General features: G+C 45.1%; 1 protein-coding gene across 1 annotated transcript in view; it reads right to left on the bottom strand.

The window, feature by feature from the left end:
• Window positions 1–13,451: 13,451 nt before the first annotated feature.
• The window catches only part of NCAPG (non-SMC condensin I complex subunit G), a 41,396-nt gene continuing 38,137 nt past the window's right edge, over window positions 13,452–16,710 (bottom strand). The window contains exons 20-21 of the mRNA XM_004707849.2: window positions 15,635–15,704; window positions 13,452–13,655 (exon numbers count right to left, since the gene is read on the bottom strand). Coding sequence (XP_004707906.2) covers window positions 13,532–13,655; window positions 15,635–15,704 — 194 coding nt within the window. The 3' untranslated portion in view covers window positions 13,452–13,531. The remainder of the gene's footprint in view (window positions 13,656–15,634; window positions 15,705–16,710) is intronic.

Below are 16,710 nucleotides of genomic sequence, written 5' to 3' on the forward strand. Positions count from 1 at the left end.
CAAGGGGATCTCCAGTGGCCTACAAATGGGCTTTGGGTCTCCACTCCACATTCCCCCCATCATTCACTATGGTAAGATTTTTTTGTTCTGACGATGCCTTATACCTTATCACTTCGACACCTTGTGATCACACAGGCTGGTGTGCTTCTTCCATGTGGGCTTTGTTGCTTCTGAGCTAGATGGCCGCTTGTTTACCTTCAAGCTTTTAAGACGCCAGATGCTATGTCTTTTGATAGCCAGGCACCATCAGCTTTCTTCACCACATTTGCTTATTCACCAGCTTTGTCTTCAGTGGTTGTGTCGGGAAGGTGAGCATCAAAGAATGCCAATTTAATAAAAGAAAGTATTCTTGCATTGAGGGAGTACTTGAGTAGAGGCCCAATGTCCTTCTGCTACCTTAATACTAAACCTATAAATATAGGCACATAGGTCTATTTCCCCATTCACATATATAAATATGTTTGCCTATGTGTACGGTGTTCTTGATGTCATCCCACAGCTCGATGGGATCTTCTGGCATTAGGATTCAAGTGTCAAATCCACTCTCGAGATGTTCTTGGAATTCAGGTGACTCAAGGTTGTATTTTGGCTCTCGTGAACTAGTTTTAATTTTCTTCAACTGCAACCTAAACCTCCATATGAAAGATTGATGGTCTGTTCCACAGTCAGGCCCTGGCCTTGTTTGGGCGGCTAATATTAAGCTGCTTTCTGCATCATCTCTTCCTGCTGATGTTGTCCATTTGTCTTCCTTGTGTTGCCTATGTGCGGTCACTATTGACATTGTTGGGGGAGAAATGGGTATTTGCGATTAGAAAGTCATTGGTCTTGAAAAATTCTATCATTTGATCTCTAGCTTCATTTTCTATCTCCAAGGCCATATTTTTATATTTTCCAGGTATGCTGTGGCAACTATTCCAATCTAAGATTCTCTACCGGTATCTAATTCATCAGTACTAGCAACTGACTTCTTTCCCACCTTGAAAAGATGAACATGTGTTCTCTGAAATCTTTGATTTAAATAATACCCTCTTGGTAGCTTGAAAGCATACCTATGTCTTCACACACACACACACACACACACAAACACACCACCTCCACCACCTGGAGAGGTTGAAGAAGCTCCTTGTGTTGATAAATACAGTGCTGCTTTGTGAGCAAATCCCTGCTTTTCAGCCCTGGTGGATGGGTCTTGACTCCTAGCCCTTAAGTCTAACTTTATGCCTAAAAACCTTAAACCAGACACTCCTCTCACCAGGACGCTGAAAAAATTAATGTGTAATAACCTCAAGGGGAACAGAATGAAAACACCAAGATTTAATATGCTCTGTAGAGGAACCCCGGTGGTATAGTGGTCACATGTTGGGCTGTGATCACATGGTCGGCATTTTGAAACCACCAGCAACTCCATGGGAGACGGACAGGGCATTCTACTCCTGTAAACATGAAAAGTCTCAGAAACCCACAGAGGAGTCGCTGAGTCAACATTGATCCGATGGCAATGAGTTTGGTTTATAGCAAATAGAAAGAACCCTGGTGGTACAGTGTGTTCATCACCAGGCTGCTAACCACAGGGTCAGCGTTTCAAGCCCAGCAGCTGCCTGCGGGAGAGAGAAGCAGTCTGCTCCCATAATCATTTTACAGTCTTGGACCAGAGATTGCAGCTGCTCTCTGTCCCATAAGATCGTACATGTTAAAATTGACACAATGGCTGCAGGGCCCATGTTGCTGTGTAACCTTGAGTGTGTCATCTCTTGATTTTCAGCAGGTGATGGTTAGGATCGAAAGGTAATATATTAAAGAGCTTGTAACCCAGGCCGTGGTACATCATCAGACCTGTCTTGATCATGCCGTAGGTGTGGTTTCTTCCAATTTGAGCTATTCTGAAACTCACTGCCTGTATGACTGAAAAAATACCATCAAATATCTCCATTCACGTAAACCCTGTTTCAATCATTGGAGCTATTTTTATTTCATCTTTTAAAATCAGAATAAATGAAGTTACCACAAATAATTGTGTGGATTTCTGTGATCCCCCAGAGATGTTCATCTTTCACACCTTCCAAATGCACATACTCTGCAAACCCCCATCCAGAGGGTAGAGGAGGGCTCTTTCTCAGGGTCCATGAAAGTTCTGCAGGATTGGAAATAGGCTTAGCACCCTTATCTTCAGTGATCTCTTTATGAGAGTGAACATCGAGCAGGGCCATGTCATAAGAACTAAATTGTTTTTAGATTCGGGCTCGAATCAAGTGTGAGCCTCAAATCTATATCTATGGTTTATGGATTTTTAGGGACATATCAGAAAGAATAGCATCTTAGTTCATTTTAGGGACATATCAGAAAGAATAGCATCTGGAGTCTGAAAGGCTTGCTTAAAACAAGCAACCACCTAAGCAATCAACTAAGACCACAGGGAAGAAATGCACCGGCCTGTGTAATTTCAAGGATTATAAATAATAAAACCCAAATCAGAAAGAGGGAATCATATCAGAACTTAAACTATGAACACCTGGTTTGCAGAAAGCTGTAGATGACAGCAGAAGCCCCAAATCCACTTGCTAGGTCCCGATGTGGATTAAGTCTCCGGTGAACCCCGGTCTGACCATACTCCCGTGATGTGAATCGCCCTGATATCTTACAGAGAGCATTGTAAATTCGATTATGGCCGATGTAGTTAGGTTAAAATGCAATATCATGTCATTTGATCTCCCTATTGACCTATTTTAAAGTTGTTTCAACTTTTAATATTTTCTCTTGTCTCTGATTGAGATTTTCCTGTTGTGTCTACTCATTGTTGGTTTTTGTTTGCTTTTTTGTATGATTTTCTGCATAGGAAATCCAGGATGGGGAGTTCTATAGAGATAATAGCTGAATACGAGCACTGCAGGGAAGTTGGGGGAAAGGGGAGCTAACAATGACTATAAAAGAAAATGTTCCAAGATGGATTGTGGTACTTACTGCAAAAATCATAATATGATTGAGAGATTAAATTGGATGATATGTGAAGTATACAAAGAGGTACCCCCCCCCCCCAAATGGAATTACACTGGGCAGAGAGGAGCTTTCCTAGTCTAACTTTTTCCCGCTAGGTGAGCACCCAGCACTTGCTCTGAGTTAGTGCACCCAGTGTCATCAACTGGAGAGGTTCTCTCTGGTCACAGTGAATTTTTTCATAAAAACAGTTTTGCTCAAACCTTTTTTTGTGATGGCCGATTTAAGGGAACAGTATGCTGCTGTGAAATTTTGTTTCCTGCTCATGAAAAATGTTGCAGAAACTGTTGTGATGTTGAACACATCTTACAAGGACAACCCTATAGGGAAAACTCAAGTGTATGAGTGGTTTTCTTAATTAAAAAGGTGAAATGTTGATTGATGACAAATTTTGTTCTGGATGTTCGTCAACTTCTCAGATGAAAATGTCATGTCAACTTGTAGTGCATTTGGAGTTCGTTCCATCCGGTCAGACTGTTCATCAAGCTTTCTACTTAGAGGTTCTGCAAAGATTGTGTAATGGTGTGTGACAAAAAAGGCCTGATTTGTGGCAGACGGGACTGTTTTTGCCACCATGACAATGCAACTGCTCAGGCAGTTATCTCAGTGTGGCAGTTTTTGACAAAAAACAGCATCCACCTCTTGCCCCAAGCCCCTGACTCACCTGACCTCACTCTGTGCAACTTCTTTTGTTTCTGCGAATGAAGAGGGACATGAAAGGACAGCGATTTGATGATTTAGAAGAGGTGAAGAAAAAACACAAGGGAGGTGCTGTCAGCCATTCAAACAGATGAGTTTGAAAATGTTTCCAAGAATGGAATTGCAGATTGGTCAAATGTCCTAAGAGTTGTAGAAAGTACTTTGAAGGCGATATGGTTGGTTGGGAAAAAAAACAAAAAACATAGCTTTGAAAACAAAAATTCCGGGTTTTGGGGGGTACCCCCTCATACCAATCAAACGATTTAAGCACACAGACACACACGGAAATAGATTTAGAACCCCATCACCACCCCCGATATCCGACTGAGGCCTCCTTTGCTGTTGCTCTATCCTGGCCTGCCACTTAGGATCTGAGTTTGATGCAGGAGAGGCCTCATTTAGGATAAGTCCGTCTCTCCTCAACCCCTCCCTTTCACCAAAATAGAAGACACCCTGTTAGTACAAACCTCAAACCAAGCCCACTGCTCTCAAGCCAATTCTGACTCCTCGCCCTCTTGTAGGGGCAAGCAGAACTTCCCATAGGGCCTCGGAGGCGGTAATTCCTTTACAGAAGCAGACGGCCACAGCTTTGTGCAGAGGAGCTGCTGGAAGGAACGGTCTACCTGTTGGTTAGCAGTCGAGCCCTTTAACCACTGTGCCCCAGAGCTCCTGTGTGGAGCGAAATCTCCGCATCTGTGTAGAGCGCCTCACAGTGTTCAGAGGCATGTTCGCCGGCTCTCACTGCCTCACCACAATCCCATAAACTGGGGAGAGTTTTTTCAACCCTGCTGACGAGGAAATGGAGGCTGAGGAGGTTAGGGTGTCTAGGCCAAGTTTGCAAGGCTGATTAGGAGAGGTGTCAGAATTTGAACCATCCCAGGTCTTCAGGTTACTTCCCCAACTCTTTACTCTCTAGATGAGCCCCGGTGTCCTAGTGGTTACGAGCTGGGCTGCTAAATGCAAGGTCAGCAGTTTGAAACCACCAGCTGCTCCCATGGTACAAAGACAGGGTTTTCTACTCTGGTCAAGAGTGACCGTCTACCCCGTCTAGAGGGTTGCAGAATGGCAGTGAGCTTGGGTTTGGTTTTACTCCCCAGAGTCCACTCTCACTAAGAATCTAACCAAGTCACATTGTCTCATGACTTAAACGCCTCTGCTCCAACCGTGTCACCATGAAGTAAGCCAGAAGCCATGAAATAAAAGACTGCCAACTTTGACTACGCCCACTTGAGAAAGAATTTTTTTCTAAATGAAGGCCCTTGCCCTGGTGGTGTTGCTGGGCGCTGTGGAGGCAGTTCTAAGTCACAGACCGGAGCATGCCCTTGTCCTGTGCCAGCCTCACAATTGTTATGTTCCGGCCACAGTGTCAACCCATCGTGCTGAGGGCCTTCCTCTGTTTGGTTTCCCCTCTCCTTTCCCAAGCATGGCTTTGTCCAGGGACTGGTTGCTCTTGATAACATGTCCAAAGTACTTGAAACGAAGGTTTGCTTCTAAGGAGCATCCTGATGTACTTCTTCCAAAACATCTGTTTGTCCTTCTGGCGGTTCCATGCTACTTTACAGTATTCTTCGCCAACACCACTGTTCACGTGCCTCAATTCTTCGTCTGTCTCCCTGATTCCATGCCCAACTTTCACACGCAGTAAAAAAAAATTACCATACGTAGGTCCCGCCACCGCCCCCGCCAAAAAAAATACAAAACCAACAAAAACAAATTAGGAGAAGCAGGAGTTGTACCACTATCACAAATGATTGATTTTCTTCACTGCATAGCACTAAGGATAGGATGGCCATCCCCACTGGCAAGGGACAGAAGGGGAAATACAAATGGCTGCCAAACACAGACACACACTTAACCTTCCTGGGAAGAGAAACGCAAATTAGAGCAACACATTCCATTTTTGACCCTGATCTCCAGCCATCTCTGTTTTGTTATGTGAGAGTACAGCAAAAGAGCATGACCACACAGCCACAGAAACCTTTAAATGAAAATATCAAAAGGCGAAGCTATTGCTGCTCAACACACCTGCACTTCCAGTGCGCTCCCGTCTCCAGCCCAGACTCCTGCACTCCGATTCACACCACGTCCGATGGCAGTTTGGGCCTCCTCGGGGGCTGGCCCCATACTTTTGAGTATTCTTTGAGTGAGTGAGGGCCTGGAAAGGCAGCTAGAGCAGGGTGAGGGTGGAGGGTGTCAGATTGCCCCGTGAGATCCTCAGTTGGGCAGCTGCGGTTATCACCATGGGTGAATAAAGGATGTCTCAGACAACCTTGCTGGCCTTCTCCTCCCCAATAGTTTTCCGCGTTCTTCCAACGTCTTCATAATAAGCCCCCTTGATTGTCCTGCGTCCTTCAAGAAAATCTATTCAGACGACCCCTTTGGAGTAAGACAAATGAAAGTTGGCCAGAACCTTCTGAGCTGCTCTCTCGGCCTCCGACCAAACTGGCCAAGCGGATCGCTTCAGGAGTCATTGTGTTGACTGTCGACAGCCACCCACTGACCACCAAGCTATGTCCACGCTCGTGCTGTGCGAGGTCGATTGTGTATGTCTGAACTGGAACCGTCGTAGCAACCTCGCACTCTCGGTAAAAATGTGGGAAAAGAAAACTGGGCTTGAGTGCCGGTGGTTGACCATCGAGGAAGGCCACTTTGGCAGTGCGTGTCAAAAAGCGCACCCTCTTCCCCACCCCGAGACATTAACGCTCTAGGTAGACAACTTGCATGCATACTTCAAGGCAGGCAAGAACAGCCAATGCACTGTTGTTATTTTAAGCAAAAAAAGTTAAGTACCCCAGATAGCTATTCATTGAAGACTGTTGAAATAAATTCTGATCTATCCAGAGTAGAACCCTATATTTCTATGAGAAGAACCACATATCTCTTATTATATAGATGTGAACCCATCTCCAGCAGCTGTACTTACTTTTGAAAATCAAGACACAAATAGAGAAATAAGTGGTGGAGAAAGGATGGTTGAAACACAACCATGTCTTTCCATGGGAAGAATCCCAAGGGATTTGCAGTGAGGGTTGGAAAAGCAACAAGAAGGGGTGAGAGACTTCAATGTATAACATTTTTCCTGACTGATTGTTTTTTTAACCTATTTTCAAACAACATCTTTTAGAAAAAAAGTATGAAGAATTGAAAAGTCCTCATTCATCTTTCCCTTGGTACAAATGTGTGTGATCATCCCACGCGTCCCTGTCTCAGACCTACCCAGTCAGCAGTGTCTCACCACACACACACACACACACACACACACACGAAGACTTCCAAACACTTGCTCTAGCTTCACCCTTGACGCTGGAGGGCGTCTTCCTCCTTGCTGGGTCCCCACGGTGCTTTTGTATCTGGACTCCTAAATGTTGGGGAAATGAGGTCATTTCACTGGCCCTGGCGTTGAAAAGGGGAATTAAAAGGGCTCCAGGAAGTTCTAGATTAGATTCAGGTTCTTCCAAAACTTCAGATACATCTGGTTTTAGGAGACTGGGGAAAAGGCGATCTCTTCTTCTGTATGTTAGTCATTTGTCTCTTTAAAAAAAAAAGTGCCTTAGTAACCTGGGTGTCCCGATGCCTCTGGTTCCAGCCCTGTACAGCAGGTCTGCTGGTGGGATTCTCCGGATGCCTAGTGAGTGCCCACACCACGGTTTCTCGTGTAAGTGCGTGTGAATTAAACATGGAAACCTGTGTATTGGTGACTAGTAAGGCTTAGTTCCTTTTGAAAACAAAACCATATTTTCTTCTCATTCATGTGTACAGTCTTGTGTACTCCCGGATATGTGTACCCAACTGTGGAGTATACTATCTAGAAAACTTGTTAATTGCCTTTAAGGATCAAGTAAATGTTTCTAAGAAAATCGTGTACTTGGACGAATGTACCTAAATGTCAAACAGTAACACGCAGGGAAAACATTCATTTGTGTGACTAACATAGTTCACTCCAGGTCTCCAGCTCCTTTTCTGCACTTTGATAAATGTACCTACCATGCTGTCTTGACTAAAACAATTGTATTTTTACAGCTTGCCTTACCATTTCTCAAAAAGATGTGCATGAGACACACCTTTGCTTTGAAAGTGCAAATCATAAGACTTGTAAGTTCTTGGAGGAAAGAGGACCAGTGCTGTGTTATCTGACTTTGACCTACCTGACAACCAAAACTTGAAGTCCTCGGGGCCATGGATCTAAATAATCATAACCAATTAAAAAAATACGCCCCCCCCTCCTCCCCCAATCACTTAAGATTTCCGATACAAAGGAAAGCAGTGCGCTTTGGATTTTTTTTTCATGTCACACATGAAGGCATGATTTCTTCTTAAAACATAGTCCATTTTTATTAAGCCCATCACTGTTTTGGTTTTTAAAAATAATTCCTTTGCCCTTTTTACCGAATCATCTTTTGAGTCATGTTGCAGTCTCTGTGGTGTTGTCTAATATCTGCAATAGTTACAAGGAGCTCCGGGGTCCTGGAGGGTGAGCCTTGAGGTGCTAAGTGCCAGGTGGGTGATTGGAAGCCAGCAGGAGCTCCACAGGAGACAGCGGAGGCAGCCTGCTCCTGGAAAACAGTCACCCCCTCAGAAAGCCTATGAGGCAGCTCTTACAGAGCCCTGTAGGTTGCAATGAGCCAGACTCAATGGCAGTAAGTTTTAGTGGGTTTGTAATCATTAGAGTTGAAACCATGTCATTCAGTGGCACTGCCAGTTTGCCTGGGAATGCAGTGTGAATACGAGAGTTTTGTCAAAATACTATGGAACGTGTCTTGGTTTATTGTGGCAAATGACTGTTGGCTGAAGGTGCAAGAGGGATTGGCAAAATGCTACTGGCATTGAGATGTTGCCACGTACTGACTAAGACGCCCCTGAAATACTGGCATCCCGTTTCCTCCCTAATTCCTAGGGAAGATGGGTAAACTTACAGACCACTCCGATAGCGCAGGAGTGACCTCGTACAGCCACGCTCATGAGAGTCGAGTGTCACTTGAGCTGCTAACCAGAAAACAGTTCTGAAACTTAAGAATTCATCTTTGCAGTGATTTCATATGAATTGGATGTCAGTATTTAGGGAAAGAATTGCATGTGTACACGTGGGATGCACTGGCTACCCTTTTCCCAAGTTTCTATGATTCTGGGGTAGCACTCTTCCAGATGTTTCATTGTGCAATTTTCCCAAGTGTCCTCATCCCTTTTATTGAGCAGCTATTGAACGAATACTTACACTACCCTGTATCTAGAGGAGAGAGGTGCAATGTATTTACTAAATACTAAAAAGGGAGTTAGAAGGCCAGATATATGTTGAGAGATCCAAATAGTTGATTTGGGGCAGGTTGGTTAAGCAGAGTGGAGGGTAATGCATCCTGGGAGGGAACAGCACTTGTGAATGGATGGAATTGTGCTTCAGGAATTGGTAAAATAAGATACAAGTATAACCAAACCAGAACTGCCAAGCCCAATACGAATCCAAAGGAGCCACAAACGTTTCCATCAATATAGAAGAGTTGGGCAACTAGAGTAAGTTTCCTGTTGATCCCACACGTGCTCCTCTGACGACGGGGCAGCAGGCAGTGCAGACACCTTGGCCGCTTTCCACCATGCAGACAGGATACCGTGTGTATTCTCTGGTGGCGCTGAGTTGGGCATTGGACTGCTAACCATAAGGATGACAGGTCAAACCCACCAGCCATCCTGTGGGAGAAAGATGAGGCTGTCTGCTCCCAGTTAGTCTTGCCAACTCTGTAGCGTAGCTGTGAGTGGGAATCACTTGATCGCAGTGGGTTGGGGCATGGGGCGGGGGTGGGGGTGGGGCGTTGAGCGTAGGAACAACTGTGAGGCTGGCCCAGGGCCCAGGCCGTGTCTCATTCTGCTGTACGTGGGGCTGTTATGCGTCAGAACCAACCCAAGGGTGCCCAACATCATCATAACCTCACGACAGAGCTAGTTAGCCTACGGCTTTGGAGAACAGACGTAGGTTCAACTCTAGCACTTTGACTCATGTTTGTACTTTGATGACACTCACTTCTGTCATATCTTAGGCGAAGTATACCCATTTTGCTTGGCTGAGGAAATATTTAAATGAGAGAATGGTTTTGAACGTTCCTAGACACTAGCAGACATTCGATAAAAGCGAATGTCTTCGTGTTTCAAGGTGGCGGTGAGACGGGTAGGTTAGAGGACGTTAGAGGGTTGAGGCCTGCCAAGCTCAGATGGTTCACAAGGAAATGCCCTTGCTGAAGCGCAAGCAGGCATTAGGAACCAGACCCACTCCTACCTGCGCCCTTAAATTTTGGAACGCAGGTAAGTGACAACAGGGGCATATAGCTGGCTTTTAGTGCCAGAGGCGGCTCCACACCCCAAGGATTGCAATTGCAGGTCCAGCAAGTGGAGGTGACTGTGGTGAAGAGTTCGAGGTGGGCTTGGTTGGATCTTTTCCAAGGGTGAAAGGGTGACTCTAAGTTGTCCATTGGGCACTTGTAACCAAGAGACTTTACTGTAACCCGGGGTCAGCACAGAGCGGAAGACCCGCCACGAGATGGATGGTTGACACAGGGGCTATACAACTGTGCTGCAGCCGCAGAACTTTTGTGTTGCTCTGTGTTGCTGTGAGTCAGAACCGACTCTACCCGACAGCACCTGACAACCGTCTACTGCCCATCTGCGGGGACGTTTCCGGGTCAGTGTCTGAGCTGGGAAGTGCCCGCTTCTGCGCGGCATTGTTCTGCCCAGCGTGCAGCTCCAGCAGAAGGCAGGCACTGCAGACGCCAAACAAACACACTTGTTTCCAGGATGACAAATGCGGTGTACTCTACTGTGGAACGGTCCGCACAAAACGATGACTGTGTTTTCTCTTACAAGGTTAGTCTTGTCTTTGAAAATAAATGTCAAACTAAAATGCCTTAACCTTTTTCTTCCAGCGTGCTACAAATGAAAACTGATGAGAAACTGAATGTGTCTGATGGGAGCACAGCAAGTTGCCCTTTGAGCCCCATTAAGATGTGCCTTAACCGTCCCATTGAATGGAATCTGAATTTGACAGCACCGTCTCTAGCGAGCTGTACAGTGCTTAACCAAAATCTCACAAGCGAAGAGAAATAGATGGCAGTCTTCTTGCACTACTTTTATTTTGTATGTCAATACTCTCTCAGCTGAACGACAAGCATTTATCGATTGATCTTGGAAAGATGTCGAGTCCTGTGACTTGTCTCTATGGAGTCATTAGCATTAATCATTTTGATTCCCATTCTTTTGTATGTTTTTTATTTTTCTTTTTAAGCATCATGTTTTTGCACCAGAGCATTGTGGACTTTTACAGTACAAATGGATTTGGATGTTGCTCTTTTTTAATGGTATTTTGTGAGGTTTGTACGCCCCTCCGTTTAAAGACATACATGTCCTGTTTTCTGTGCACAAAGTTTTAATATATAACTGCATTATGTGAGTTAGAATGCTAGTATTGTACAGACTCGTGGTGACGGCCTGACCCATGAACCGTGTGTAGCAGGTGGGTACCAACTACCTCGAAGCAAATTGGTAAAAGGCAAAGGTGACTCTTGGAAGTATCTCTTTCAAAGTTATATATGTATAGAAAATCCATCCTCATTTATCGTTCAGTCGAGCATGTTTCCATTGGTAGGAACAATCGAGCAGACCCGTTTTCTCTCGATTTTTCAATCCTAGGAAGTCTGTAGAAAGCCAGGCACAATTGCATGTTCACTCTCCAGCAAGTCTGAGCCTTCGCATCGGAGATGAGAATACTGTTCGGTTATTTTCCTCCCCTTTGGCGGTGGGGTGGGGTTTTGAATCAAAAACCATGAATGGATGTACATCGATGGGTTTTGTGTGACAGCCGTGGAGACATTTACCTGATAGTTTAAAGGGACATCTTTCAAAAGCGGAATATTATTTCTTACCTTTCATCCTAACCGTGCGGAGCAGAGCGTCAGCAATGCCTACGTGATGCTAAGACTTCCGTAGCAAGAACACTACAGGCTTGGTTGGTGCTTGGACCTTTTTCCCCACAGAGGAAGTAAGCTTTGGTATGGTGGCACATGCTCAGCATATCAGAACATGGCTTCTTTCCTGGCCTGATGGTGTGTTTCCCAAGACTTTTTCCTCAGAGAACAGTCGGTGTCCTTTCTCCGTCCTTATCCCTCCTGACCCCGTAGAGTATTTTTTAAATGACAGGGATCACACAAAAGAAGACCTACACAAGGAATTGAAAGCACAGGAAAAGACGCAGAGCCAACCGCACGAAGAGGAAGCAGCAGTTTGCCGCTGTTGCCTTTCGTTCAGCTAAACGAGCAGGCTTGCTTCTCTCACTGACCCCGGGCTCCCTGGAATAAGAGCGCGGAGTTCTACGGAGCACAGGCCTGCGTGTCATGTAGCCATGGGGTTCTCAGTCAGCTCGCCGTCTTCACTTTAGCTCCAGTGTAGGTCACCACAGCCTCTGGGCACGTGAACTTGAAAAAGCACAAAGATTAGTAAACTCGACCCATGATGAGGGCATTCATCTCCTGAATGACAGAGAAAAGGTAATCACCAGATGGGAAGAACCAGTGTGGACGTGGCAGGAGAAGACTCATTTCACATGGTGTTTCCCAAACCAGACAAGTGCCTAACTTCACATGATGACGGGAATCGACAATGAAGAAACAAGACTCATAAATTAGTATGTAAAGACGACTTCCGGTCGCATTCGTTGCTCATTAGCCGTTTTCATTTGTAAACGGTATTCACTCTCGTATGATGCCAAAAAAACAACAGAAAGAACCACGTCAAAGCTTTGGCCCGACTCCACACGTGTGCCATCATCTCCCCAACCCAGGACTCGACGTCCGGCCGTGAAGTGAGGCAACCAGCGCTGCTATCTGCGTCCGCTTTGGGAAGAGGAACCGGCCCGGAGCTCGGTGACAGTGTTTGTGGTGTGCGGTCGTGAAATCAGATGGTCGAAACGTGAACTGTTGGAACTGGGCGATGCGTTCATTCTATTAGATCTACTTTTTTTTTTAATGTTGGCAGATTTTCAGCGAATGTTTTCTAAAAACCTAGAAGGGCACCAAAGAATCATGGGATCGATGATGCAAACAAGGCTGACAGGCCTACGGTGTCCGGTCACCTGCCACATGGAAAGACGGGAAGTGGAGAGCAGGGTCCCATGTTCGGCCCCGTGTGCTCCCTTCCACTCGTGCGTCCCGTGAAGGATCGAGGGCCCGCCTCGTCCAGGGGCCAGGAATGCAGGCTTGGAAGCCAGGGCTCTTTACCATACGGTCTTACTGGCTAACCCTTCGCCCTGAAGAGACCCAGGAAGTAGAGGCCAAGCAGGCTGGGATGAAATACCTTCCGAATTTCCAAGAGAAGCTTCTTATTTCCCCATCTCATCAAGAACTGCTCTCTATCTCACTGGAGTTATTTTATTAAACGCTCTTCCCTGAGAATATGTTCCTTCCTGGGCAGTTTGTGAGCAGTCACCGTGTGTGGCATGTTCCTCTGTCTCGGTTCTACGTCATAAGCTTCTCAATGCAAGCTACTAGGTATGTTGTATTTAGAAGTTCTCCATACTGCCAAGACTTTACACTTGAGAGTTCCTAAGACCTCCCTAAGGAAATTTGTTTACAAATGAGATTTCTGGGTCCCTTCAGCCCCAAGCACACAGCTCGCTGAGGGCAGAGGCAGCCCTGAGCAGCGCTGGCCCAATGCTTCCGTCCAGGACAAAGTCAATGTGGACCCACTTCTGCCTGCCGCAAGTGTTACAAAGAAACCAGCCCTTCTTGTACTGATTCTGACACAAGGGTAACTTTATTAAACGCAAAAAGGACATTTTTAAAAAGAAACTCCACCTCCATCACCTCCCTTAACTTCTGTCTTCGTTGAGAAACTGTTCGAGATTAAGCTTGCTTTTTTCTAGTGCTGCGGTTTTGGCTCGCCGCGGTAATCTCATCTTCATTTCTGATTCTGGTTCAGCAACTTCACAATCACTAGACAGATATTAAAGAGACACCAATTGACAAAAGCTTCCCGACTACAGTTTGCTTATAAATAAAGCTCCCATCATCAGAGGGCCACTGTGAACCTGATGCGCTTGGAGGTGCGTGAAACTAAAATCCCAACCAAAACATCCTGAATCCAACAACAGGAACCCTGGAAAATCTAGCCAAAATGGCTTTTTATCTATATGCGAGTTGGTATTTTCCAGAAAAAGATAAAAGAAGAATATAGCCACTTTTGCAATAAGACTTGTCTATGGCCGTACAACTACCCACGAGTCTTTTAGAAACTTACGAAGTGAAAGCAAGTCTCAGTTCTCTTGATTTAGGCAATAAATTCCAATACACTGTGAACAGCAAGTTTCCAAAAAAAAAAACCCCCAAAAAACCCCAAATTACTTTGAATTTATTCAAGACAAAATCTAAAGCGATCATGAAAACACAAGAACTACAGGTTTACCAATGCATATACGAAGGCAAAACAATATAAGCTTTCAGTTTCTAACTTTAGCAGAAACTAAAAACGAATACTGCACCATGCACATCACTCTAATGTTCATATTGTAGGCAGAATTGCTCTATTGTACATTTAGAGAACCACAATGTTACAGAAATTGAAGAGTTTGTAATCCCAGCTCAAATTTAGAGCCCTGTGCATACAGAGTCATGTCAGAAGATTACATGGAAACCTAAATGAGAGAACAAATTATTAATGAATACCATATGCTTGTGTTTTACTGGCTATGCAAAGGAATTCCACTGTGTGGACAATAACAAATGACAGATAATATTGGCAAGAATGGGACATCCAGAACCCTCCTGCAGAACTTGTATCTGGACCAAGAGGGAATCATTGGAAGAAATCAAGGGAATACTACGTGCATTGAAATCGGGAAAGGTGTGCATCAGCACAGTATCCTTCACCAAGTGTATTCAATCTGTATGCTGAGCAAATAATCCGGGAAACTTGGACTCCAAGCAGAAGAATGTGGCACCGGATTGAAGGAAGGCGTGTTATGAACAACTTGCGATACGCAGATGACACAAGCTTACTTGCTGAAATAGGAAGGACTTGAAGCAGCTGATGAAGGGAAGGTCAAGGACTTCGGCCTTCAGTGTGGATGACAATTCAATCAGTGTAAAGAAATCCCACATCCTCACAAGTGGACCAATAGATAGCATCATCATAAACGGAGAGGAAATCAACGTTGTCAAGGATTTCGTCTTGCTTGGACCCTCAGTGAAGGCAGTCTCAAACGAGTGCCTTGGGCAAAGCTGTTGCACCAAAGCTCTCTGGAGTGTCAGAGCACAGACGTCACTTTGAGGACTAAGGTGCAGCCGACCCTGGCCATGGTATTCCCAATCGCTCCAGACACATGTGACAGCTGTACCCTGTGAGGGAAGCCCCGAGGAGAACTGATGCCCTGGAATTACAGAGCTGGGGAAGAGTATCTGAACGCACTCTGGGCTGCCAGAAGAACAAACAAATCTGTCTTGGGAAAAGCACAGCCAGAATACGCCTTAGAAACCAAGACGGTGAGACGTCATCTCACACATTTTGGAAAAGAAAAGGACACCAAGCTTGGGAAAGTCGGTCAGTGAAAAAGAGGGACCCTCAGCGGGATGAACTGACACGGGGGCTGCAGCAGGGGGTAAGCACAGCTGCTGTGAGGACGGCACCGCACTTCGCACACAGGGTGCTCAGGGGTCGGAACTGACCCAACGGCACCTCACCCCACCACGGACTAAAAGCCATGCCAACCACAGGGGGAAACCCACAAGGCACAAGAACTGAAATGCTTTTGATTATAGAATTCTAGACTATATGTGTATGTGCAAGACAGGCTCTTGTAGCTTTCACTGTCATATACTGAGTTTCTCTCATTCAAATACAGGCAAACTACAATATTTTCTCTACTTCTAGACATTTAAAAAAAAGGCAAGACCAATTATCAATAGGCATGGCTCACCTCTCAGAGTCCGCCTCCGCAGCGGGGCGTCTCCTGGTCACCCTAGCCGAAGCAGTCACTCTTCTCCGTCCTTGAAGATACAAGAATTCATTATCAGACTTTTATTATCAATTGCTTATTGTTCTTACGTCTCGTTTCTGGACTATCCAAATCCCTCGTTTTATCCTCTTTAACACAATCCTCCTTGTTCTCGATCAACCCCTGGGAACCTGCGAGAAATTAAAATTAAATTTCCTGGGCCAGGAAAGTAAGGGCATTCTGAGCAAGTCATACGGAGCCACATTTAATTCAATGTTTTGGCGACAGAAGCAAGTGAAATTGCCATAGAAGAGCTCTCTGAAAGGGTGAAGAAACTTTAAAGAGAAATGGAATAAAGTAATTTCTCTAGAGCTTTTTGAAGCCCTCTCGTACCCAGCGCTTGTACACAATGTATGGAGAAATCAAGGAAATTAAGATCGCAGCGCTACATTAGGGCCATAAACGGGTCCAGAGAAGGGAACTATAACCAATAAGAGACTGGCTACTTGTGACATAGTCAGACATAGCTAGCCAGATCAATATGAGTTGCAAGCTATCCTTCAATTTAGAAACCTGAACCTCTGCCTGCAGACTGGGGGTTGTGAAAATCTACTTGCTACAGAACAACGGGCTAAGACAAGGACGGAGGCCCGGGCAGCCCTCGTTGCTGATGCGCAAGGAAGGACAGCATGCCCAAGCGAGGCCTGGGCCTTTAGAAAGGGAAAAGGTAGTGTTCTCATTGTATATTAACTAAAAGCAATCTGATCAAAACCAAATTGTGTAGCTTCATGATTTAGATAAAAGTTACATTTGGGTGAAAAATCTTGTCAAGATTTTGTTTTTTCCATACTTTACTCATTTCCTTTTAAATTTATTTTTATTTTGAATCGTTTTATTAGAGGCTCATACAATTCTTATCACAATCCATACATACATCAACTGTATAAAGCACATTTGTACATTCATTGCCCTCATCATTCTCAAAACATTTTCTCTCTACCTAAACCCCTGGCATCAGCTCATTTTTCCCCCTCCCTCCCCGCTCCCCCTCCCTCGTA

The sequence above is a fragment of the Echinops telfairi genome, unplaced genomic scaffold, assembly GCF_000313985.2.
Source record: "Echinops telfairi isolate 266 unplaced genomic scaffold, ASM31398v2 ScPeMD7_7468;HRSCAF=8506_1, whole genome shotgun sequence".
In the NCBI taxonomy this organism is placed as follows: Eukaryota; Metazoa; Chordata; class Mammalia; order Afrosoricida; family Tenrecidae; genus Echinops; species Echinops telfairi.